Source organism: Dreissena polymorpha, chromosome 8, assembly GCF_020536995.1.
Source record: "Dreissena polymorpha isolate Duluth1 chromosome 8, UMN_Dpol_1.0, whole genome shotgun sequence".
Classification (NCBI taxonomy): domain Eukaryota; kingdom Metazoa; phylum Mollusca; class Bivalvia; order Myida; family Dreissenidae; genus Dreissena; species Dreissena polymorpha.
Window position 1 is genome coordinate 50,996,870 of NC_068362.1, and position 27,042 is coordinate 51,023,911.

General features: G+C 36.9%; 1 protein-coding gene across 1 annotated transcript in view; it reads right to left on the reverse strand.

Moving 5' to 3' along the window:
* The window catches only part of LOC127842428 (anaphase-promoting complex subunit 4-like), a 75,560-nt gene extending 50,558 nt beyond the window's left edge, over positions 1–25,002 (reverse strand). Inside the window, exons 1-15 of the mRNA XM_052371926.1 lie at positions 24,981–25,002; positions 24,417–24,543; positions 23,622–23,721; positions 21,819–22,029; positions 20,761–20,787; positions 20,431–20,475; positions 17,754–17,859; positions 12,408–12,509; positions 10,803–10,886; positions 9,894–9,989; positions 8,166–8,227; positions 6,495–6,537; positions 4,407–4,483; positions 1,569–1,721; positions 14–69 (exon numbers count right to left, since the gene is read on the reverse strand). Coding sequence (XP_052227886.1) covers positions 14–69; positions 1,569–1,721; positions 4,407–4,483; positions 6,495–6,537; positions 8,166–8,227; positions 9,894–9,989; positions 10,803–10,886; positions 12,408–12,509; positions 17,754–17,859; positions 20,431–20,475; positions 20,761–20,787; positions 21,819–22,029; positions 23,622–23,721; positions 24,417–24,533 — 1,279 coding nt within the window. The 5' untranslated portion in view covers positions 24,534–24,543; positions 24,981–25,002. The remainder of the gene's footprint in view (positions 1–13; positions 70–1,568; positions 1,722–4,406; positions 4,484–6,494; positions 6,538–8,165; positions 8,228–9,893; positions 9,990–10,802; positions 10,887–12,407; positions 12,510–17,753; positions 17,860–20,430; positions 20,476–20,760; positions 20,788–21,818; positions 22,030–23,621; positions 23,722–24,416; positions 24,544–24,980) is intronic.
* Positions 25,003–27,042: the final 2,040 nt, after the last annotated feature.

A 27,042-nucleotide genomic window follows, 5' to 3' on the forward strand; every position in this document is an offset into this window, starting at 1 on the left:
CACTCACACTTACCTACATACAGCCATTTAAAAAATGCCTTGAAATTCTTTATGCTTCCATCGATGACTCTGAAAAATGGAAAAACTGATAATACATACATTAACCAATATATTAGAATGTCTTACAAACATAACTTAAATATAAATTGTAATATATGCGTTCTTTCAACACTTGGAAACATTTTGCTAATAAAGCAATTAAACATTTGGCACAGTTATTTAAACATCAAGTTAAACCAGTAGCATGTTTAATTTTTTACAAAAGATATGAATAAAAATAATTTCAAAAGAAACATGATTATCAAACATTTGAATATACTTTGATTATACTCACAATGAGGATACTACCTTTGAGGATACCAGCTTTGAGGCAACCAGCTTTGAGGATACCAGCTTAGATTACACTCACTATGAGGATACTACCTTTGAGGATACTACCTTTGAGGATACCAGCTTTGAGGATACCAGCTTAGATTATACTCACTATGAAGATACTACCTTTGAGGATGCTACCTCTGAGGATACCAGCTTTGAGGATACCAGCTTAGATTATACTCACTATGAGGATACTACCTTTGAGGATACCAGCTTTAAGGATACCAGCTTTGAGGATACCAGCTTAGATTATACTACCTTTGAGGACACTACCTTTGAGGAAACCAGCTTTGAGGAAACCAGCTTTGATTATACTCACTATGAGGATACATGTACTACCTTTGAGGATACCAGCTTTGAGGATACCAGCTTTGAGGATACCAGCTTTGAGGATACCAGCTTTGATTATACTCACTATGAGGATACTACCTTTGAGGAAGCTACCTTTGAGGATACCAGCTTTGAGGATACCAGCTTTGAGGATACCAGCTTTGATTATACTCACTATGAGGATACAACCTTTGAGGATACTACCTTTGAGGATACCAGCTTTGAGGATACCAGCTTTGAGGATACCAGCTTTGATTATACTCACTATGAGGATACTACCTTTGAGGACACTACCTTTGAGGAAACCAGCTTTGAGGATACCAGCTTTGATTACACTCACTATGAGGATACTACCTTTGAGGATGCTACCTTTGAGGATACCAGCTTTGAGGATATTAGCTTAGATTACACTCCCTATGAGGATACTTCCTTTGAGGACACTACCTTTGAGGAAACCAGCTTTGAGGATACCAGCTTTGATTACACTCACTATGAGGATACTACCTTTGAGGATGCTACCTTTGAGGATACCAGCTTTGAGGATATTAGCTTAGATTACACTCCCTATGAGGATACTACCTTTGAGGACACTACCTTTGAGGAAACCAGCTTTGAGGATAACAGCTTTGATTACACTCACTATGAGGATACTACCTTTGAGGATGCTACCTTTGAGGATACCAGCTTTGAGGATACCAGCTTTGAGGATACTCACAATGAGGATACTAAGTTCAAGGACACCTGCCTTGATTATACTCACTATGAGGATATTACCCTTGAAAACACCTGCTTTGACAAAACATGCTTTATTAAATCATAATTCAGGGTCCAACAGATATAAGAATTCCATCTTTAATACTTACTGTTGCAGCTCACTTGTCTTGAGCACAAAGGAGCCGGTTGTCATGAGAGCCTTGTGCAGCCTGTCTGGGTCCACACCCAGCACACCGAACTTCTCATAGCACTGGGCCATACCCTTCATCTCTCCAAGCTGGTATAGGATTGCCTGGCTCACCCTGAACACGTGGGAAAAATGGACCATGCTAGTGATACCATAATTTCTCTTAGTTTTTGGACACTCTTAAGTTTTTCGGACATGCTCCTTTTAGCAAAAATAATTAGACATAAGGGTTTTCATCCATAATTAATGTCTCTTAATTTTCTGAGAGTATATTTTACCGCGCTATTCTACAGACTTCGGCCCTGTTTTCGATTATCTCGCGACACTTCGATCATTGAATTTTACAACTGGATTAAGGTCATAAAACTTGGCAGGTGCATGCCTAAGGGCGATGGACCATTACATTCGCGTACTTGGATAAACAGGGATCATATTTTCCCGCAACATCAATCGGTCCGGATATAAATGGGGAAAAAGTATCCGAAAATTTATGTCCGAAATCATGAAAAATTACCTTAAAATATATACCATTGCTTTTGCCATTCATGAAGGTGGTATAATAAATGTACAAGTAAAATTCCCTTAGGCATTTTTTTTTAACGGAACGAGTTTTCTCTACTGGTTTCATCATTTGCTATTTCATTGTTGTTTCGTGTGCTGTTTTATCAGACTTTTTCATAAGTCTATAACGATGTTTTTAAATTGTTGTTGACTCGATAATAGCTAAATAACATGCATTGAACCAAACAAAAGTCTGTGCGTAGGTTGGCTACTGACAATAACACACCAAATAATTAAAAAATAATTCGTGTACATTATAGTTTGTTGTCAAATAACCGCCTTAATAACCCACGGCCGATAGTTAAGATGCATAGGGATTTAATCACGAGAGCGAAACATTTGAAACCACGCATCTAATTTTCTTGTCTTGAGTTATTCAACAACAAAGTATAGAGTACACGAATTATTTTGATTCTAGCACGGTTTTACTAAAGATTTATACAATGTATATTATTTTTTTGTGTACTATTTTATGTGAAGTTCCGCCCATAAAAATAACCGTTGGCTGTTCTGTCGATCAGATCCGCAACTTTCATTCATAATTTTATAACCAAATTATTACGCTGGTGGAAAATGTATTGGCATGTTTTGTAAAGTTACAGCGCGTGCTTTCAGACGCGTCTTTTCGGATGCGTCTTTAATCTGCTGTTCACAAGTTTTTTATTCTTGGTCTGACGTGCAATAAACCGGTCCTGACCGGTTTAGAGACTGCAGCGAATGGTTTATCACACCTAATTGAGATAAGAATGTCATTAGGGTGTGTAAGCATGTACACTGTGTTAACGATTTCATGACATGGGAATTTTAGCAAACAGAATCGGACCGACTGTTTGGGATTTTCAATCGGTCTTTCATGACCCCAATCCAACTAGGACCAACAAAACCGAAAAAAATATGATCCCTGTGGATAAATAACCATGTTTTATCGGTAGAAATAATTGATTCACCCAATAGCATTTGAAACAGTGTCGTCCTATTAAGGAAGCAGAATGTTTTCTGTTTTTACTTTTTTGTTCTATATCATTTCAGGCAAGAGTTAGCAAGGCTGTGAAGTTGTATTTATTTATTAAAGCAGAACAAGAAGAGTTCATCACAGGAAAATGATTGTAAATTGATTTATTGCATTTATTTCAAAATAATAATAAATTTCAGACACCTAATTATTGTCTCTAAATTTTCGGACACCTGTTTTTTTATAAATATTTTTCATATCTAAATTCATGGACACAAAAAAATATTATTATTTTTAAGTGTCCGTAAACATAGAGTAATTACGGTACTTTCAATTAAGGGGTTACCATTTTAAGTCAGAAATACAGGTAGTTATAACAAGTTAAGTTATTTAGTTAATTAAACAAGAAACCGTCGGAGACGGGTGATGCTCCCCAAAGTTTTTTTTGTCACAATATTGCACTATATATTCAGATAAAAGGAAACGTCTTGAGGGCACAGTAGTTGGGGGGGACAAGATTTTTTTTATATAAAATATCAAAGGGCCATAACTCTGTGATAATTCATCCAGCCAGAACCCGCTGATAATATGCACATCTACTCTTGGTAGTGAAGCTTCCCTTAAAGTTTCATTGAATTCGGGTCATTAGTCGCTGAGAAATAGCCCGGACAAGAATTGCACTATATGTACAGTTAATGGAAAATTTCAAAGGGCCATAACTCTATGAAAAATCACCCGACCAGAACCCGCTGATAATATGCACATCTCCTCTTGGTAGTGAAGCTTCCCATAAAGTTTCATTGAATTCCGGTCATTAGTTGCTGAGAAATAGCCCAGACAAGAATTGCACTATATGTACAGTTAAAGGACAATTTCAAAGGGCCATAACTCTGTGAAAAATCATCAGACCAGAACCCGCTGATAATATGCACATCTCCTCTTGGTAGTGAAGCTTCCCATAAAGTTTCATTGAATTCCGGTCATTAGTTGCTGAGAAATAGCCCGGACAAAAATTGTGCACGGACGGACACGCGGACGGACAGACGAAGCAGCGACTATATGCTGCCCCCAAAATTTTTGGGGGGAGCATAACAACATGTGGAAAGTGTTGCTGCAGACCAGCATTCAAATCCGGGCCTTTTCAGGAGCTACACTGTCCACTTTAAAGAAGTGCAAGGACTGCAAGAATGCGCAGGCTGGTCTGGAGCTATGCTGGCCACATATGGCATAAGGCCTATTTTCGTATGCCGCCTTTCATAAAGTCTAGACCGTGTTGTGGGTACTCACGTTTGCAGATGTTTGACCACAAGCTTCTGAATATTGGAGTAGGAGGTCCCAATAGAGTGGCCCAGCTTCTTTACGCCCTGGCACACAGAGATCATACATAAACATTTTAAGCGGCCGTTATTTGCTTGAAAAAAAAACTGCCCTAAAACTGACAATTTACTGGCATATAAAAACATTTACAGGGGTGTTAACATCTGTCATAACCCAGTAGTCCTGCAGGGCTACTAGCTGACATTTACAAGGGTGTAAACATCTGTCATAACTCAGTAGTCCTGCAGGGCTACTAGCTGACATTTACAAGGGTGTTAACATCTGTCATAACCCAGTAGTCCTGCAGGGCTACTAGCTGACATTTACAAGGGTGTAAACATCTGTCATAACTCAGTAGTCCTGCAGGGCTACTAGCTGACATTTGAAGTTGGCCCTCAGCTTCACCTTTGTCAGAATCACACCCAACAAGACATGATATTTCTATAGATAAGGTGTGCAGCTTTTTTTGGATAATTCATTTGGGATTAAATGCTGTCAATCTACGTACATTTTGTATTACTCCCAAAGGCATACCAGCAAACAAGTTTTTGCCCAATTGGGAAAAGTAATGGTACTAGTTGTGAAGTCTTCAGATTTGGAAATATGTGTATTTTATTTGTTGCTAACAAATACTTTAAAATTGATAACTAAGTGTTGTCAATATTATATTTACTTAGGTTCAATCGATAGAGCTGCATAGGGAAATTAAGTTAATGTTGTATATTATATATTTAAAAAGTGTGTGTGTGTTGTTGTTTTTTAAACCTTCAATTGGGATTTTTTGGACAGAAATTGGGAAAAGCTTATGTTTTTCAAAAGTGCTGTTTTCCGTTACTTTATAAAGAAAGAAAGAAATAGCTTCATACAAAAATAAAATGGTCACTGTAACAGTGTGATCAATGCATCTCAAGCCAAGGATCAACAGAGCTAAATTCATTTTGATTTCAAACAACGACTTGATGCATAAAGGCACTCAATGATCTAAACATTTGGGCAAATATTTTGGATATCATACTTATGGATTCGAGCGGGCAAGTGCAATTATACACCAGGTATTAATTGCAGTGTTTCAAGATATAGGAAAGTATATTGCTTGTAAATAATATTATGAATATATGGTATTTTTTGCCCTCACTGTCAGAAAGGGTGGAAAAGGGTTGAAACAATTGGAATTTCATAGGGCAAGATAATTGCCCAGCTGAAGTAGGGTAGTCAGTCATCTGGTTTCCCAGTACTCAACTTGAGGTAGGGGGAGATTGGCAGAGGAAAAAAATCATAACTCATTGTTATGTGGGCAGGTGAGGTATCGATCCCACAATCCACAGACATGTAGTCCAGCAATTAACCAACTGAGCTAGCCCACTGTTATTATGAAAGTGACTTCGGCTTGCGTTACCAGTTTTATTATATTCTAAATGCAATAATCATCCCCATGTTGCATATAAACAGTATAATTTAACGCTCTACAGTTATCTCCCTTGGCAGACACAATTCCAAATAAGTTCTACAATTCAAAATGGTCGGTTTGCATTAGTTTCTCAATGTGGTATTGCAATGTTTCATATTTTATGTAACACTAACACATTTTCAACCAATGTGAAGAAGATGCATGCATGGAAACACACAATAAACTCATTGATAAAAATATATAATAATGATCACCATAGCATTCCAATAGCATAAGAACCAAAAACAGACAATGAGTAAATCTATTCACTACACCAATGTGATAACTGTGAGCATTCATGGGCAGATAACTGTGAGCATTCATGGCCAGTAGCAAATTTAACCCTTTACCACTGTAATATGTATGTTGCCGCATTTGCAGTCCCTTAGAAACTTCCGTTAAAATAAATACCTTTCCTACTAAATTCAAGTTTAAAAGGCTTCATTTCCAACCCTTAGTTACTGATGAGCAGCAAACAGCATACAACCTGAACAGACTGTGAGTTACTCGCAGGCTGTTCTGGTTTTATGCTGGTTGCAAAAGCCATTTTCACTTTGCTCCTTATGGGGGAAAGAAGAGTTAAGTGTCCAAATTCAGTTGCAAACCAGTACCTTATCTGTCAGCTCACACAGCAGAAAGGTCCGCAGCTCTGGGCTGAAAAATTACAATTTGCATTTTCAGAAAATCTTGTGTTTGGTCTGGCATTGGAACAAATTGATAACAAGAAACCGTCAGAGACGGGTGATGCTCCCCAAAGGTTTTTTGGTCACAATATTGCACTATATATTCAGATAAAAGGAAACGTCTTGAGGGGCATAACTTTGGACAAAATAATACAATGGATGGTTTAGCAACTTAAAAATTTCAAATGGCCATAACTCTCTAAATAAATCATCTAACCATAACCCACAAATAACATGCGCATCTCCTCAAGATAGTTAAGCTTCCCATAAAGCTGCATTGTATTCCAGTCAGTTGTTGGGGAGAAATAGCCCGGACAAGAATTGCACTATATGTACAGTTTATAGAAAATTTTAAAGGGTCATAACTCTGTGAAAAATCATCCGACCATAACCGGCTGATAATATGCACATCCCCTGTTGGTAGTGAAGCTTCCCTTAAAGTTTCATTGAATTCCCGTAATAAGTTGCTGAGAAATAGCTCGGACAAGAATTGCACTATATGTACAATGGAAAATTTCAAAGGACCATAACTCTGTGAAAAATCATCCGACGAGAACCCGCTGATAATATGCACATCTCCTCTTGGTAGTGAAGTTTCCCATAAAGTTTCATTGAATTCCAGTCATTAGTTGCTGAGAATTAGTCCAGACAAGAATTGCACTATATGTACAGTTAATGGAAAAGTAAAGCTTCCCATAAAGCTTAATTGAATTCCTGTCATTAATTGCTGAGAAATAGCCGAGACAAAAATTGTGCATGGACGGACACACGGATACACGCACGGACAGACGAAGCAGCGACTATATGCTCCCCCCCAAAAATTTTGGGGTAGCATAAAACTGTAATTAGGAAGTAGAAACTGTTAAAAATGATTTAAACTATTTTTTTCATTAAAGGCGATAATTATGCAGTTCCCATGGAGTTCGTTTTTTATAATTGGCCTTGTCTATGATAACATAGCCCCACACATTGAACAAGTTGTAAAATTATACAAATTCAGATATTCCAATGCCCATTATTAATCGACTTCTGATGCAATGTGGCTGGTATTGAACTCTTCAGATATATCATTATTGCAAACATTTTCATACAGTTTAGTGGTTGGTTGTAAAATTGTTAAACAAAAACAAAGTCGTGGTACTGTAATGCTGAAGAGTATGAAGCCGTGAAATATGCTTACATCAGGCTAACAGTACTTCTCAAAGACTTCCTGTACTAATTGAGCTGCATCATGCGAAAAATGGTCTTATGCCATATTTGGCAATTGAGCAGTCTGTTCTGGAGCTACGCTGTTGCTAAAGTAACACGAGGTTTTGTGGTCTCATAAGCAAATGGGATAGCTCATGACCAGTCTGCACCATTACGCAGGCTGGGGGGTAGCTCATGACCAGTCTGCACCATTACGCAGGCTGGTATGGAGCTACACTGGCTGAATATGGCATAGAACCCATTTTTGCATAAAATGGCTGAAAGTATTTGGTTACTTTAATTGTTGACAATCACAAAGCGGTCATTTTTTAAGTTCTAAAAAAGCAAAGATCACATAAATAATGGTGAAATACCAGCCTTGTCTACAGAGGTAACCATAGTTACTGTTACCTAGGCACCCCAAACAGCAGCAGTTCCAGGAAGTCATTGCTCACAGTCCCAGCACCAGACGCCTGCAAACGGGTGAATACCGGTAAATACCAAACTGTTTCATGGCTAAATTTTCTGTGGTGTTTTTAAAGATAATACCGACATTTTTGTATTGCAATTTTCTGTGGTGTTTTTAAAGCTAATACTAACAGTTTTATGTTGCAATTTTCTGTATTGTTTTAAAAGCAAATACCGACAGAATTGTGTTGCAATGTTCTGTCGTATTTTTAAAGCTAATACCAACAGAATTGTGTTGCAATGTTCTGTAGTATTTTTAAAGCAAATACCGACAGAATTGTGTTGCAATGTTCTGTCGTATTTTTAAAGCTAATACCAACAGAATTGTGTTGCAATGTTCTGTAGTATTTTTAAAGCAAATACCGACAGAATTGTGTTGCAATGTTCTGTCGTATTTTTAAAGCTAATACCAACAGAATTGTGTTGCAATGTTCTGTAGTATTTTTAAAGCTAATACTGACAGTTTTGTGTTGCAATTTTCTTTGGTGTTTTAAAAGGTAATACCAAACTGTTTTGTGTTGCAATTTTCTATGGTGTTTTAATAGGTAATACCGAACTGTTTTGTGTTGCAATGTTCTGTAGTATTTTAAAAGCTAATACCAAAAGAATTGTGATGCAAGTTTCGGTAGTGTTTTTAAAGATAATACCGACAGAATTGTGTTGCAATTTTCTATGGTGTTTTTAAAGCATATCATAAATGTCTGGGGTATCATTAAAAAAAAAAAATCCGAAAACAGCCCAGCTAAAAAATCAGTTGCATACACAGTGATTGATAATAACCCCAGGCTTGGTAATGGGGCCATGCATAGTTGAGATTAACCGTATTGTCATAAGAGAGGTTCAGTATCAATTTGAAGTGAATTGGTGTAGAAATGAAGAAGTTATAGTAAAAGGCAATTTTGGGTGGGCGTGGCTTATGTGGGCATGGCCTATTTGGGCGGGGCGAACCCAGGGTTGGTAATGGGGCCATGCATAGCTGAGATTGACCGTATTGTCATAAGAGAGGTTCAGTATCAATTTGAAGTGAATTGGTGTAGAAATGAAGAAATTATAGTAAAAGGCAATTTTGGGTGGGCGTGGCCTATGTGGGCGGGGTGCCCTAGGGTTAGTAATGGGGCCATGCATAGCTGAGATTGACCGTATTGTCATAAGAGAGGTTCAGTATCAATTTGAAGTGAATCGGTGTAGAAATGAAGAAATTATAGTTAAAGGCAATTTTGGATGGGCGTGGCCTATGTGGTCGGGGCGCCCCAGGGTTGGTAATGGGGCCATGCATAGTTGAGATTGACCGTATTGTCATAAGAGAGGCTCAGTATCAATTTAGAGTAAACTGGTGCAGAAATGAAGAAGTTAATGTAAAATAACATAAAAAAATGAGTGAAAATCTTGACCCGGCCCCGCTCCAACCCCAATAACTTTCCACCCAAGGGTCAGATCAAAATTTGGTCACTGTCACCATCCACATATGCTCATAGCTACCATGTATGTAAGTTTCAAGGTTCTAGTGCTAATAGTGTAGGAGGAGCAGGTGGCCAGGATGGACGGACGGACAGACGCACATCACCACAATATCCCCACTTTTTCTCCGAAAAACGTGGGGATAATTATTCCTCGATTTTCATTTAAAAAAACAATGTATTGCATACTCTCCAATTCTCTTAAGCCCTATACCTGTTTCTGTTTAGCAAAGGTGTACAGTTTGGAGTCCATCTCCAGCAGTATGTCCTCCCACGCCTCTTGCATCTGTTGTACTGTGGCGTCCAGGTACTGGGGGAGAAACAGGCAAGTGTAACAGATGAAAGTCAATAGTTAGGCTGAAGTCTACTATTACCATCATACACAATGGCTACACAATTCCTTATTCGGCTATGAAAATACCCTTTTGCTGTAACTATCCAACTGTTTTCTGCTACAATCCTCAGTCCACAAATAACATTTGAAAATTGATTATGATAATCACCTTACCGACCAAAACATACAACAAATGCATTGAAATATGTCAACAATTGAAGAGTTGTAGAGTATACATGGCACAGTTTCTGTAAATGCAATAGCATATGATGCTTTTTATTAGTAACCTAGCGTACATAAAGTATAGATTTCATTCCAACAAGCGCTTTCAAACACAAACAAAATGCATTTCTTATAATGAAACAAAATATTTTTCCCTGAAATAAGTTGTTTTCTTTCATAAGACATCATGACTTTTCAAGATGCATATAATTATTTTCAGTTTACAAGGCCTTAACCACTTCTATTTCTTTGCTCTGGTGTTTATCATCATATGTCATGATTTTTACTAAACTTATTTGGCCCTAGGCATTTTTTTTTTGTATTTATCTTTTCACCACTCAAAAAATGTCGTGAATTAAGATGCGTAGGAATAAAGAATTTAATTTTTTTTTAATAAAGAACTCATATTCCTTAACATCTCGATGAAAATATATATAAGGTGGGCCACAGGACAATCTGTATCCTTTGATTTAATTGCCTATTAGGCAACCATAACAAGATTGATAATAATATTTCCCTTGTGAGATTTGTGTATAAAACCTAGGCAGATATCTAAGACAGCACTACCTGAATGAAGGTGGCTATCTGTCCATATTTCTGAGCCAACAGCTTCAACTCATTGTCGTGTGACGTGAGCAAGTGGGTGTCAAACTGAAAGAGAACAACGAGAGATACCAATATGTGAAGTATCACTCTAGGTGGACAGCCTGAGACATATGGTGATTTTAGTTGAATATCTGGGTGATTACAAAGATATTTGCTTGTTGCATGCATCTTGCAAATAAACGATAACCAGAATTTAACATGGGGCAAAATCCTGTTAAAAAGCTGTTAAAAATCTTGTTGCTGGTCACAAGTATAGGTCTTGGTCAGTGAATGCTCATAAAGACTGGACAGGAGGTCACGGGTTCGATCCCCACTGTAGGATTGTCCATTAGGTTGTTCATCACCCCTAGAGACACCAAGTACTAGTTCTAGTCCTAAGAAACAGGGCACTTCAAATAAACATTAGGCTTTCTATGGAAATGAACTTAAATAATTAGGTTTAAACTAAATGTTAACCTGAATTTACTAAGTAAAGCAATTGGCATAAATTTGCATAATTACAGGTCAGAGTTATAAAACTTGGTCGGTGACATCACACAATGTGCCTGAAGTTTCAATAGACTACCTGTAGTAGAAAAAGTGATATGTAGATAGTGTTTCAATAGACTACCTGTAGTAGAAAAAGTGATATGTAGATAGTGTTTCAATAGACTACCTGTAGTAGAAAAAGTGATATGTAGATAGTGTTTCAACAGACTACCTGTAGTAGAAAAAGTGATATGTAGATAGTGTTTCAATAGACTACCTGTAGTAGAAAAAGTGATATGTAGATAGTGTTTCAACAGACTACCTGTAGTAGAAAAAGTGATATGTAGATAGTGTTTCAATAGACTACCTGTAGTAGAAAAAGTGATATGTAGATAGTGTTTCAATAGACTACCTGTAGTAGAAAAAGTGATATGTAGATAGTGTTTCAACAGACTACCTGTAGTAGAAAAAGTGATATGTAGATAGTGTTTCAATAGACTACCTGTAGTAGAAAAAGTGATATGTAGATAGTGTTTCAATAGACTACCTGTAGTAGAAAAAGTGATATGTAGATAGTGTTTCAACAGACTACCTGTAGTAGAAAAAGTGATATGTAGATGTTGCATGTTCACCTTGATTATTGTATACGCAAAACGGTTCCGAATGTATGCGTTGATAAAAATGCCGGGTACAAATGTCGCTCACATCAATAACAAATAATTCTTTGTACAGAAGGCTAAAAATAGCAATGGTGAATACATGTACCAATAAAGAACTGACCTTAGACTTTTCTTATAAAAGATCAGAATAAAGAATTTTATAACACCAGTTATCTAGCATTCAGGACGTACACATTTGTTTAAGTGTAGAAAATAGAGAACCATTTAAAGGTTCCCAATGCACATCTCATCAGTGTCTATGTTATTTCTCAGAACCAGGGGCCGGGAATTATAAAATAACATTTTTATGCATTTTAGTTTTAATATTTAATTAATTTCATGAATAGTCTAGAACTCTGCAGTCTAGAATACACACTGGCCTATCAACCATTGGTCTGCAGTCTAGACTAGACACTGGGCTATCACCCACTGGGCATACCGTGTGCAGGGTGAATTCCTGGTCCCCACTGCTGGACTGTTTGAGCACAACAAGAAGACTGGTCAGGTCCTCTGACAGGACTGCATTCACAATCTCCACGGACTGAATGTAACAGAATATAATCATTAAACGATGAGTTAGATAATAAGCAGACAAAACATTTACTACATGCTCTGCCACTGATCACAATCAGCAAAAGCATGCAAGGTCTGTACTGGTAACAAGCTCCTTAGGGGTAACAAGCTCTGCACTGACCTGCTCTCAACTGGTGAAGTTTGGGCTTGTACATTTTCTTACTTATTAAAGAATTTGGGCTTAACTGATAATTTGGGATTTTCGAAACTACATAAGTTGTCTCCCATTCGGGTGGGTATCACGAGTATCCCGGGTAAAAAGCGGTCCGTCTAAAATGCGAATATGACTCATATCCGCGGATATGACCAAAAAGTGCGGATATGGACGAATACAGGCAATATCAACACTTTTTCTGCAATGTTTATTTCATAATTAAAAAAAAACACAATGTGTGTTAAATATGTTAGTATTGTCTCAAAATATAACAAGAGCACCGCCTTGCGGGTGCAGACCGCTCATCTATTTCCTTTTTAAAGGTGAAGGGACTCTCATTTTCAATCACAAAGGAGGGAGGGGTGGAGTGAAGAGGGGGTTATAGTGTGGGGGTGAGGACATTTATTACATTATTTTTCAAAAATGTGAAAAAAAAAAATCGGGGGGGGGGGGGGGGGGGGGGGGGGGGGGGGGGGGGGGGGGGGGGGGGATGGGGATTCTTGTGTGCGATGGTTGGACGGTAGTTCTAACATAATTTAAAAAAATAAAAATTTGTGTTTTTTAACCGTTTCAAAAAAAAAGACATTTGGGAGGGTGGGGTGGGGGGGGGGGGTATAGTGTGAGGGTTTGGTGGTCATTTGTGAGATGATCTTAAAAAAAAAAAAAAAAATAATAGGGGGGGGGGGGGGGGAATCGGGGGGGGGGGGGGGGGGGGGGGGGGCACGGAGGATGGTTTGGGTGGAGTCTATTGTGGTATGTCAGGTAAGAGTAGTTTTGTCAAAGTATCAATCAAATCTAATCATTAATAAAGAAGTTATGGCAATTTTAGCAATATTTAATAATTTGACCTTGAGAGTCAAGGTCATTCAAAGGTCAAGGTAAAATTCAACTTGCCAGGTACAGGAACCTCATGATAGCATGAAAGTATTTGAAGTTTGAAAGCAATAGCCTTAATAGTTAAGAAGTAATGTGGATCGAAACACAAAATTTAACCATATATTCAAAGTTACTAAGTCAAAAAAGGGCCATAATTCCGTAAAAATGACAACCAGAGTTATGCAACTTGTCCTTTTACTGTACCCTTATGATAATTTGCTAGTGTTCCAAGTATGAAAGCAATATCTATGATACTTTAGGGGTAAAGTGGACCAAAACACAAAACTTAACCAAATTTTCTAAGTATAAAGGACCCATAATTCCGTCCAAATGCCAGTCAGAGTTACATAACTTTGCCTGCACAGTCCCCTTATGATAGTTAATAAGTGCAATAGCTTTGATACTGTAGGAATAAAGTGGACCTAAACACAAAACTTAACCAAATTTTCAATTCTCTAAGTATAAAAAGGGCACATAATTCTGTCAAAATGCCAGTCAGAGTTACATTACTTTGCCTCCACAGTCCGCTTATGATAGTTAGTAAGTGTTGCAAGTATGAAAGCAATAGCTTTGTTACTTACGGAATAAAATGGACCTAAACACAAAACTTAACCAAAATTTTCAATTTTCTAAGCATAAAAAGGGCACATAATTCTGTCAAAATGCACGCCAGAGTTATCTAACTTTGCCTGCCAAGTCCCCTCATGATAGTAAGTACGTGTGCCAAGTTTGAATGCAATAGCATTGATACTTTCTGAGAAAAGTGGACCTAAACGCAAAACTTAACCAAAATTTTCAATTTTCTAAGTATAAAAAGGGCACATAATTATGTCAAATTGCATGCCAGAGTTATCTAACTTTGCCTGCCCAGTCCTCTCATGATAGTAAGTAAGTGTACCAAGTTTGAATGCAATAGCATTGATACTTTCTGAGAAAAGTGGACCTAAACGCAAAACTTAACCGGACGCCGACGCCGACGCAGACGCCGACGCCAAGGTGATGACAATAGCTCATAATTTTTTTTCAAAAAATAGATGAGCTAACAATATAATAGACATCATTTTTCCAACTCTAAATTCATATCCGCGATCATGAAGAAGTGCCAGAAGATTGTTTTAGGGCTACACTCCACAAACAATATAACCACGCCGACACCACATATGTTTTGTTTACATAATGTTTATATAATATACTGAATGTATTATTATTCTTGATGTCGTCTGAAAACTTTAGTATTTAGATATACAATAAGCTTTAGAAAATAGCAAAGTATTTTGGGGCCGATTATCGCCAGACCACAAGTAATTAATGATGTTTCTTTACACTGGTTATATTTTAATTTGAATACAAAATTTTGAATTCATTTAAATATACTGAATGTTATGAATGCAGTAAATATTGTCTGAAATGTCACTGTGGCATTTTTCACTTGAAAATAAATGCGCGAATATGATAAAATCGACAAATGTGGTTTATCGAATAAAGGATCTATATTTGTAGTGCTATAATAACTTTATGCAAGGTAAAAATATCTTACATTTGATTGTCACTATTTATTTTATGCTTTCCGGTGGTTTATTGAGAAATATCAGTAATGAAAACTGATAATTTAACTGTTTCAATCAGTGAAAATTAACAGTGAAAATTATCGATGATTTTCACTTTTTACTGTGAAATGACGTCATTTTTTTGACGAAATTACGTCATTATCCCAGCGAAAATCTTTAGTTAAACCCTTAAACAATGTGTCCAGATTTTCGTAATTCCGTCTTGACAGAGTTATCGTTCGTGCGGGTAGGTATACCTACTTCCAGTATTAAGGAAAACAATTGGGAAATACTACTGTTCTATCGTTAAATGCCATAATTTTAGCTGTATAATCGGTAAATTTTGAAACAAAAGTAAAATTACATAAATTGCCTAAAGACTCATGTACAAGAAAAGCTTGGATGATAGCAATTGGCCGGAAAAATTGTTGTCCAACGGCATATACTCGCGTCTGTTCCGACCACTTTCGAGACGGAATCGGTCCAAACTCTGTTGACCGAAACAAAATTCCTACTGAAAATTTACCTCAACGCAAAGTAGTAAAGGACATCGTAGTGCTACATTTAAATGTTTCAAGAATGATTTTTACCATTATAGTTGCGATGTTATTGAAAAGCAATGCATGTCCCGCTAAAATTTTAGATTTTTTGTTAATATCATGTTTTATAAGTGAATGTAACAGCTGTAATATTAATCTTAAACATATAGGCTTCGTATTTTAACTTATCTGGGTATTGGAAATGAACTGTTGAAATATTAACAAAAAATCTTAACTTTTACCGGGACATGCATTGCTTTTCAATAACAGCGCAACTATAATGGTTATAATCATTCTTGAAACATAAAAATGTAGCACTACGATATCCTGTGTTCATTTGAATAAATAAAATAACGTGTATATTTTTACGTACCAATAAACTATAATATATAGTAACAATCAAATATAAGATATTTTTACCTTGCATATTTAATACATATTGTGTATTTTTCATTAAACATTGAAATAAACATTGCAGAAAAAGTGTCGATATTGCTTATATTCGTCCATATCCGCACTTTTCGGTCATATCTGTGGATGTGAGTCATATACGCATTTTAGACGGACCGCTTTTTACCTAGGATACTCGTGATACCTACCCCAATGGGAGACAACTAATGTAGTTTCGAAAAGACCGAATTTATGGACTGCAGTTTGTATGCCAATAACATCTTCTTTTAAATACATAGTGTGTTTTTTCAGGTCAGTGTGATAAAATTGATAAAGAAATATTTCATGAAATGCAACTTCTTAACAAACGAACAAGGAGATAGTTTAAGGACAAGAAACCTCGCACTATTACAAAAATTGCACATCATCAAGTTATCCTTTAAAAAAACAACAGTAACTTGTCCCACACTGAATCAGAAATTAAACACTCTGCAAAATTGTAAAAGGTATTTCCCCAAGACACTGTACGAAGTAGGGATGGGACCAAATATCCGAAAATTCGATAATCTGCATCATATTCTGATCCGAAATTCATATTCGAATATTCTATTTTTATGCAAAGATACTTCTAAAAAAGTTATATGTACATGTACAAAGTAGCAGTTTTGGTTTAGTGCAGATGACTTTCCTTATAAGTCATGGTTTGGATAACAGCTGCCATAATTGAATGATATGATAATTGGCAAACGGGAGGGTATATGGCGATGGACAGATCGCCAATTTACTGAAAATTTATATTGATGCAATATGAACAAACTATTTCTGAATATCAGTCGAAAATGAAAATTATTTTGTGTGAAACATCAATGCGTTTCGCAAAGCATTCAATTTGTTTGATATTCAAAATCTGTGTTTTTACAGGTCTTTTAACCTCAGGTGGTATATAACACAGTATCTTTGGACTTGATTGAGTCGAAGTTCGCATTTGTTTCTTTTAACCAATTAAACCATCGTGGTTCTTAATTTCAGAATAAATATCGAAAACAAAAGCATAAATATTATCGATGGGGAAGAAATCCAAATCAATTAGAAATATTGAAACAAGAAACCATCGGAGACGGGTGATGTCACAATATTGCACTATATATTCAGATAAAAGGAAACGTCTAGTAGTTGGGGGGACAAGAATTGCACTTTATGTACAGTTTATAGAAAATTTCAAAGGGCCATAACTCTGTGAAAAATCATCCAACCAGAACCGGCTGATAATATGCACATCTCATCTTGGTAGTGAAGCTTCCCATAAAGTTTAATTGAATTCCTGTGATTAATTGCTGAGAAATAGCCCAGACAAAAATTGTGCACGGACGGACGGACACACACACGGACAGACGAAGCGTCAACTATATGCTTTTTTTGGGGGGAGCATAATAAATTAGAATTACTGTTTCCAGAAATATTTTATGAAAATAAACAGTTTTTATTTTAAATCAAGAACATAATAATTAATGATCTTTACAAAAAAATTATTAGTGGCAATATGGAATAATACATAGCTGCAGATGGTCATAAGTTCGGACATTTAAATATATAAGGTTTAAAAATTCAATATTCGGATATATTCCAATAATGACAAACAAATATTTGAATATGATTATCAGTATTTGTTCCCATCCCTAATATTAAGACAAAGTTCGCAATGCTACCTCGCTACTGATCTCTTCTCCAACAGTAACCTTGGCGACAGGGAACACCCCGTAGATGTAGAGCTGGACCTCCTGACTGCAGCTGCCTATCACCAACACATTCAGCCTGCAAGTAGAACCACCAACACATTCAGCCTGCAAGTAGAACCACCAACACATTCAGCCTGCAAGCAGAACCACCATCACATTCAGCCTGCAAGTAGAACCACCAACACATTCAGCCTGCAAGCAGAACCACCAACACATTCAGCCTGCAAGTAGAACAACCAACACATTCAGCCTGCAAGTAGAACCACCAACACATTCAGCCTGCAAGCAGAACCACCAACACATTCAGCCTGCAAGTAGAACCACCAACACATTCAGCCTGCAAGTAGAACCACCAACACATTCAGCCTGCAAGTAGAACCACCAACACATTCAGCCTGCAAGCAGAACCACCAACACATTCAGCCTGCAAGTAGAACCACCAACACATTCAGCCTGCAAGTAGAACCACCAACACATTCAGCCTGCAAGCAGAACCACCATCACATTCAGCCTGCAAGCAGAACCACCAACACATTCAGCCTGCAAGTAGAACCACCAACACATTTAGCCTGCAAGCAGAACCACCAACACATTCAGCCTGCTTGCAGAACCACCAACACATTCAGCCTGCAAGCAGAACCACCAACACATTCAGCCTGCAAGCAGAACCACCAACACATTCAGCCTGCAAGCAAAACCACCAACACATTCAGCCTGCAAGCAGAACCACCAACACATTCAGCCTGCAAGCAGAACAGTATGCAGCATTTGTCCTCAAAACATTGTAAATCAATGTTCCAATTATTATTGTTTAATCACATTTATTTAGGAATATATTCATTTACTTTACTTAATGACAATTTAGCACAGATATTTTGCCTAATTACAATGAAGACTATTTTGATTGATGTTTGAATTTGTGATATGACCTTGTCAAGAATTCTTGATATACATGTACGGACTATGTTAATGACCATTGAATCCCTTACTGTTTTCATGCTTAATGTTTTTACATATATTATGTGACTTATAGGCCCGTTTGGGCTGCAGGGCCCATGCTACTCTTTGAGGGATTGGCGCAGGGGCCCTTAGAGGGGGGAATTTGCGTCGTTTTGGACGAAAAAGAGAATTTTAGAAGATCTTTTCACCAACCATTCAACACTTCAAAAAACCCAAAAACGGCCAAACAAGGGCCCTTGGGCCGGGTGCATGCTTTTTTGTAATTGTCTGTTGTTATTTCTATATATGTTTGCACATGTCACTTTAATAAAATATTTACTTCCTTTATTTAAAATGAGCACTTTGACAAAAAGTCAAACGCTTATATAACCACTTTCAAGTCTGTCACTAGGTAAAACAAGAATTTGTGAAAAATCTAGATACTGCTACCTGAATGGTGATCAAACCCTTGACCTCTCGCTAGGTGGACTATATCCATTATACCACTGGGATGTCGTAAATATCCCAGCTTGTTTATTGTCATAATGATTTAAGTTTTTACCACTTAGATACGTATTTTGACGTGATTGTGAACCCTTAAAGAGTTAAATTTAATTGAAGATCTTTCTAACTAGATTCAGGTTTTAGAGGCTTCATGTCCAACCCTTACATGCTGATGAGCAGCAAACAGCATAAAACCTGAACAGACTGCGAGTTACTCTGCCATTTTCACTGTTCCTTTGAGTGGGAAAGGGTTAAGTATAAATGAAAAATGTGCGCAATAAAATTGACCTTCCAGTCTGTACACATTTAGTTTCAGCCCATTCAAAGTTGTCTGTCAGTCACTATCATGCCTGTAGGTCCTAAGTTGTTCTGCACTCACAATACATTTATTGTTCTCTTACTATGATCTACTCATGTTGACATTTGTAACACCTGCCGTCTGTTGTATGCAAATGAAACCTACTTACCCAGAGTTGTGTTGAGGATTTGTGTTCTTCACTAAATTGTTTTAATGGACAAAAATATCAGTAAGATAAATTGGTATTTTTGTGACTATGGTTCCTGATTTAAACAACAAATGAAATGGAGCATCAATGATTCTAGAATTCAAACTGTGCAATTATATCATTATTTTGACAATTACTACTAGTAAAAGAATCACACTAAAAGAACCGGACAAAAAAATAAACAAATCTGTAAAATATCATTTTTTATGAATACACTGGATCTTTCATATCATATTCAGTAACAAGGGTATGTGTATGTTATCCCTGCCATAGGCGGACAAATATAGTTTTGGCCTTGACCATCTGTCTTTCAGTTTGCCCAAAACATTTTTGTGTCCGGAGGTGTTTCTCGTAACTGCTTGAGCCAATTTAATTGAAACTTGGTCAAAACATGTCCCCTGTGAGACTCAAACCTCTGACCACAGTAAATAACGTTCTTTCCACAGGGCCACAGCGACAGTTGATGTGTTAATTAACCCTTTGCATGCTGGGAAATTTGTCGTCTGCTAAAATGTTGTCTGCTGAATTTCTAAAATTAGCATTTTCTTCAATTATTTTTCAAAGAATACTATCAGAATAGCAAACAGTTTGGATCCTGATGAGACGCCACGTTGTGTGGCGTCTCATCTGGATCCAAACTGTTGGCAAAAGCCTTTAAAATTCGGTTCCAGCGCTATAAGTGTTCAAACTATGCTCACTGTTTCTGGCTTTGGAGCTTCTTCTTATCTTCTACATTGTCCTCACTGAAGTAGAAAAGCCGACATGAAAGGGTTTATACAGCTGAGCCAGATGTGAATTAATTCAGATAAAGTTTTCTTAGAAATAATAACGAAACTTGTGTTGCTGACACATACAAACAATTAAAACAAAATTGTATAACTTTTATCTTAATTGGAATTGTATGGAAGTGTATCAAAATAATGCTTAGTTTTTTCTTTCAAAAGATCCAATAAATTTACAAAAGTTTAGTACTTTTTCAACATCATTATATACACCAACTTATTTACAGCAGAGAAGAAAAACCATACCTTTTTCCTTTCGACAAACTTCCGTAGCTACAAAGAAAACATACTAAAATAAATCAGTAGCAAGGTAGGAACAAGCTTATAGGAACGTTTAACACAATGATCTATGTTTCACTTTTAAAAATGTATACGAGTGAAAAAATATCACCCAAAGTTGCAGGACAATAATAGCTACACATGCATAACTTCATGCTATAATGAACAATGAATGCAGGTTTGAATGTCAACAACCATAGGAGAACTTGGTCTTACTAGTTTCCCTGGCGTATCTTCGAGTCCGTTAAACCAAAATGGTAAAATACAGTCCAATTTGAAACAAGAGCTGTCACCATAGGATGACATATGCCCCCTATAAACGCTTTGATAGAAGTTATGAGCATTTTTCGAAACCTAAACGCAGATTTCGAAACCTAAGCGCGGACCCTAAGTTCAAAGTCAAGGTCACAGGGGTCAAAATTTGTGTGCGTATGGAAAGGCCTTGTCCATATACACAAGCATACCAAATATGAAGGGTATATTTCAAGGGACATAGATATTATGAGCATTTTTCGAAACCTAAACGCAAAGTGTGACAGACAGACAGACAGACGGACGGACAGACGGACAGTGCGATCACTATATGCCCTCCTTCATGGGCATAAAAAAATAATCTCAATTTCAATAAAAAAACTTTTTTTTTAAATAATGATATCTTATTTATTTTATTTCAATTACATCTAACAAAGTATTTATCTATACAATTTTATTTATATGACTTCAAATTTGAATCATTATAAAGAGTATTATAAAATTATTTTTTCTAAAATCAAAAAATGACCAATACCCAAACAGCATTTTTACCCAAAATGACCACAAGAAGGCCTGGCCTATGGACAGACTCTACTTTGTAACATTTAATAACTCGATATTACTGAGAACCATATTCTAGCCAAACTTCCTAAATACATTTAAACTTATCCACTTATTTCACTGGATTTAACAGGCAGCATAATACTTTTCTGGATTTAATATGATTCCTTTATTTAATCATTTTCAGGGAAGTGAAATACAATTAATCTTACCTCTTATTAAGGGGATGCAGCTTGGGCAGGTAGGTGGCAGTGTTGTCCTGTAGATAGGGGTCAGAGAGGGTTGAAGCTCCGCATTTAGGGGCCGCGTGACACACCCAGGAAAGGGAGGTCACTTGGCTGCCGACCTCTATCGTATGAAGGACCTCAGCATTCTCAATGTAACATAGGACCACCTGACCACTGCTGTACCCCACTGCCAGCACTGACAATGGCAAGCGAAATATCCAACTTATCAAGAGTAAGCATTAAATTCCCACTTAGATACTTATTTTGATGCATTTGTAGTCCCGCTTCATTTCCAACCCTTAGATACTGATGAGCAGCAAACAGCATAAACAGGATGAGAGTTACTCGCAGGCTGTTTGCACAAAGCCATTTTCACTTTGCTTCTGAGTGGGAAAGGGTTAATGACTTTTCTTAAACACATGAAGCTGTTTTTTTCCACAGCAAGATTAAAAGCTTCGTTTAGGAAAATATCAACCTTGGTGAATAATAAGTGACACTTGTTTGAGATGAGTTAATATTCTAAAGGACAGTTACTAGGAAAATTGTGTCAATACATGAAGATATAAGAATTACTAACAACGTAATGACCATTGATAAAACTATGAAAGCAAAACAGCTTAAAGGGCAATATCAAATAATTCTTCAACAAAATTCTTGGTGTTTTTATTGGTCATTGAATGTGACCAATACATTATAATAGTTACAAATAAGATCATAAATTTTGGTGAATATCGGATAAAAGTTGCACTGACTTGCAGGCTTGTCATTATTAACCGATTGCCGATCAAATTCAACAATTAAAATCTCCAGAAAATCGATTGTTTTTCCTGATTCATTAAAATTGTGATTGGAAGTTTTGATCTCGCTAACCGACAATAATTGGCGAGGAATAACCATAGAGCGTTTTGACCTTGGGCCTTTTTGACTAGCTACCGCCACACCGATAGCTTGCCGCGTTTTGTAAAATGGCTTTTGATTGGTTTATCGCGTCGGCATACGGCCAATCATGTGGAACGTAGAAATTAATCAACATTTCTCAAAATGGCTGAACCAAAGAAGAAGAAAATTAAAAGTCTTGAAGACTTCGGTTTTATGCATAAACCGAAACCTGTTGAGATCAATTTTGACTTGCACAACAGTTTATTTATTGTTCCCCTTTTGTTCAGATGCTTGCGTATGCATACTGCACGATAATTCAGCCGCAGACCCAAAACTGCAAAAGCGTTGCGCCTCATGAAATAATAATGAACTGTGCATTCTCAACCGATATATGATGTTTCAGTGATAAACAAAATAAAACATGAAAAACATAATGTGGGGTGTTCATACTTGTTTCGAGTTTGTTTTGTTGAACAAAGTGTTTGTTTCAAGTTGTGTTTTTGCATCGATTTTTGCAAGGCACTCTTGGGGGGAGGCGTTTTTTAATGCTTTGTTCTGTTGTTACAATATTCAAGGAAGAGGCTGGGGAGTCAGACCAAGAAGATGACAGCTTTTACTAACATGTACAGTATACTTAAATGTGAAAACCTAAAATTTTCTCTTCTTTTTAGACCTCATTTTAACTTTTAATGCTCTGAGAATATCAGTATTTTGTCCCTCAAAATGTCTAGAATTTGTTTTCGGTCGGGGGGCTTTGCCCCCCTGGCACCCTACCAAGGCGTTGCCCTGGACCCACATGGGGGCCTGGGCAGCCCCCTTGACCCCCGGCCTACTTGGTTACTATTCCAAAATAATCCCTTGTTTGAAATCATAATGACAACCCTGACTTGCATGAGCCTGGATTGTTACCTTTGCCATCAGGTCTCCAAGCCATGGCTTTCACCTTCGTCTCTTCATTCTGGGCTGGCAAAGACCAAACCTTCTGCCATGTCAACCGGTGCAACACAACCTGCCAACAGATGCATCAAAGCTGCCATGTCAACCAATACAAAACAACCTGTCATCTCAACACATGTGTTTTATGTATCTGAATATTAAATGATTAACTGTAAGATATATATTTTTTGTACAAGAAACCAAGACGGCTCTTTTTTGTATCTTAGAAAACAAAAGCCTTTTTGAAATACCCGGCCACAATTCAAACACGTACTTTTTTACCTACAGATAGTCCGACTGAAATACCAGTCTTTCAAAACTAAATAAAATTTCCATTACCCAAACTTAAAAACATAAGTCTGTAGTACACAATAAAAAGCCTACTGTTAGATCTGTACATTGAATATCATGTATTTTCTGATTGTCTTGAGCAAAATTGGGAAAACCCCAGCTCTATTAATAGACAGAACAAAATTGACACAACTTATTAAATCCAATTAGTTAAACATTTTTAAATGTAGCAATAAGATTATTAATGAGTTTCAGAATTTGTGGGGGTGTATTACTAAAATGTATTTCTATAATTAAAGGAATATTTATGCTGATGGTGTTTTGGTGCATTGTATTGCTCTCTTTTATTGTGTAGTTGTACATAGCAGACAAAATTATGTAAGCTTCAGCATTTTTTCCTTCAGAGCTTCATGTGGTCATAAAGAAACTGCAGTTTATAGGCGGTATATTGCACTCCTGGATATAATTATTGTTCACCTCTCCCTGTATGTTTGAGAGCGCAACGAGATCAAACTTTGGAGACCATTCCATCAGCTCTGCCTCAACTGACACATACTTCTCATCTACCTGGCGGAACGCCTCTAGCTCTGGCATTGCAAATCAACTGCAAAGGATTACAATAAATATCAATTAACATTAAAATAAACTTCAAGTCCTGCATTATCAGATTCTAATTAAAGACTTTTTTCTTGATCTTATTCAGCACAAATAAGACCATTGACATTGCCATGTCAAGGTAAAAATCGAATTACAAATACCAATCAAAAGGTTTAAAAGTTTAGTTATAACAATATTACTAAGGCAGAATTTAACGGGGACCTTTACTAAGCTTAGGCTGAGTTCGAGTTCAAAGAAGAAGAAACCTAGATAACAGTATTTTAAAGCGTATCCGAAAATATATTTGTCCGAAATAAGTGTCATTGTTAAAGTAAGAGCATTTTGACAGAAATAAATCGGTGTCACTGATTGTCGAATGTCCTAATAAATACTTTTCGAAAACAAATGTACATGCGCAATACAAAATTAACAAACACGTCATACAAATGTACGCGAACAACGATTAGATCCGCATTCCGTGCCCCCTTATTTTCTGGCAGTTCTTGCTTTCAGCAGCTCGTGCTGGTTAGGCCAATGAGATTACGTTTAACAGTGGTAATTTACCAATCAACTTAACGGTTTCTTATGACAGATCTTAAGCGGCCATTTCAAGTTGTTAACAAAGTAACTGTCAAGCGTAAGCCGAATTTGCTGTCAAAACAATGGTTTCCAGTATTTAATTTTAACCAGGTATTGGTAAGACCAATAATTAAGCAAAATATCACCACGGCAATAAATGCCTTGACTCAATATTGAAGTCAAGGATAAACATTGTCATAAGTCGTTCATAGTCAACAGGAGTCTTCTCCCTTGCATTGGTGTCTTGTCCTTTTGTCCACGTCAACGCAAGGGTCAATTAAAAAGGGTGAGGGTGGAAAGCTATCAAAGTATGTTGATGCTTCGAATGAATAACCCAATCCATAGTGTATCTTAGTTTAGTACAATCATGTAATTAAAGGGTTAACAGTTTTGCAAAATGACAATTTAAAAATAAAGATTAGAGATTCAATTTTTTTTTTTTAATTTATTGAAATCTGAAATATTCACAAAAAGTAAATTTATTCCAAAATGACTGCCCAAAAATCCAAATGGGAGGTTTTCCCCCAAAAATAAATTCCTTGCCACATTCCCGAAATGGTGGAAAAACAAGACTGGAAAGCGTGTTAGTCCATATAAACGGACTCCCAGAGCCTTTGATAATTTTTGCTATGGCGGCTCTGGTAGTCCATATGCACTCCTTCATAAACATGGGTGCAGTTCAGCGCACGGAATCCGTGCGCTGCTTCACTAAACAGACGTCGTTCGAAACAAATTGAGGAAAATAATGAATAAACTTCATAAACATTGAGGAAAATAATGAATAAACTTCATAAACATGTTAAATTTACCTGAATGGCAACCTACAGATGTTATCCTTTGCATGCACCCTATAAAAACACGACGATGTTTCAACACACTTTTCTCGCTAACATTTTTATGTTTAAATTTGAAACAGTGTATTCTGTATCGAATACCACATAGTTATTGACTTTAATAGGCTCCATCACATAACCAGACGTGCAAAATATTGGTGTACTGCGACCTAACCAATATTGGGTCAATTTTCCAAAATGGCGGATACAGCGTACGAAAGAAAAACTAAGTCAATAAAAAGCAATTATTTCTTGTTTTAATGGTACCATTTGGATGAGTTTGTGGTTTAGACAGGTAAACTTTAATAAGTTCTTGCAGTTTCAGTGTTCCTTAACCCTTGCATTGTTGATAACATTTTGCACCCATGGACAAGAGAGAGCGCATTGCAACTCTCAGCAACCCATTGGGTTATAAAGCTGAGAGTTGAATAATTGCAACTAGAAAGCGTGTGTGGTGCAGTCCTAACACGTTAGACTTTGCTCAAGAGGACCCTCGTTGAAACCCAGGGACAGTCGCATTTTGTTATTTTAACTTTTTCCTTGTTATAATTTTTAACCAGGTTTTCCGAAGGAAAAAACTGGTTATTAGATTGGCGAATGCGAGCGGGCTGGCTGTCTGGCTGGCTGGCGGGCGGGCGGAACAAGCTTGTCCGGGCCATACCTATGTCGTTCATTGTCAGATTTTAAAATCATTTGGCACATTTGTTCACCATCATTGGACGGTGTGTCGCGCGAAATAATTACGTCGATATCTCCAAGGTCAAGGTCACACTTTGAGTTCAAAGGTCAAAAATGGCCATAAATGAGCTTGTCCTGGCCATAACTATGTCATTCATTGTCAGATTTTAAAATCATTTGACACATTAGTTCACCATCAAGGGACGGTGTGTCGCACGAAAGAATCACGTAAATATCTCCAATGTCAAGGTCGCCACGACTAAAAATAGATTTTTTTTTAAAACAAACTTACAAAGGGGGTTAATTTTGTTTGTTCATTTCAAAAGTTCAGTTTGAGTTTTCTCCCTTTATCAGATTTTTTTTTCACAATGAAAACCTGGTTTTGTGACAATTTTGTCCCTTGTTACTATTACAAA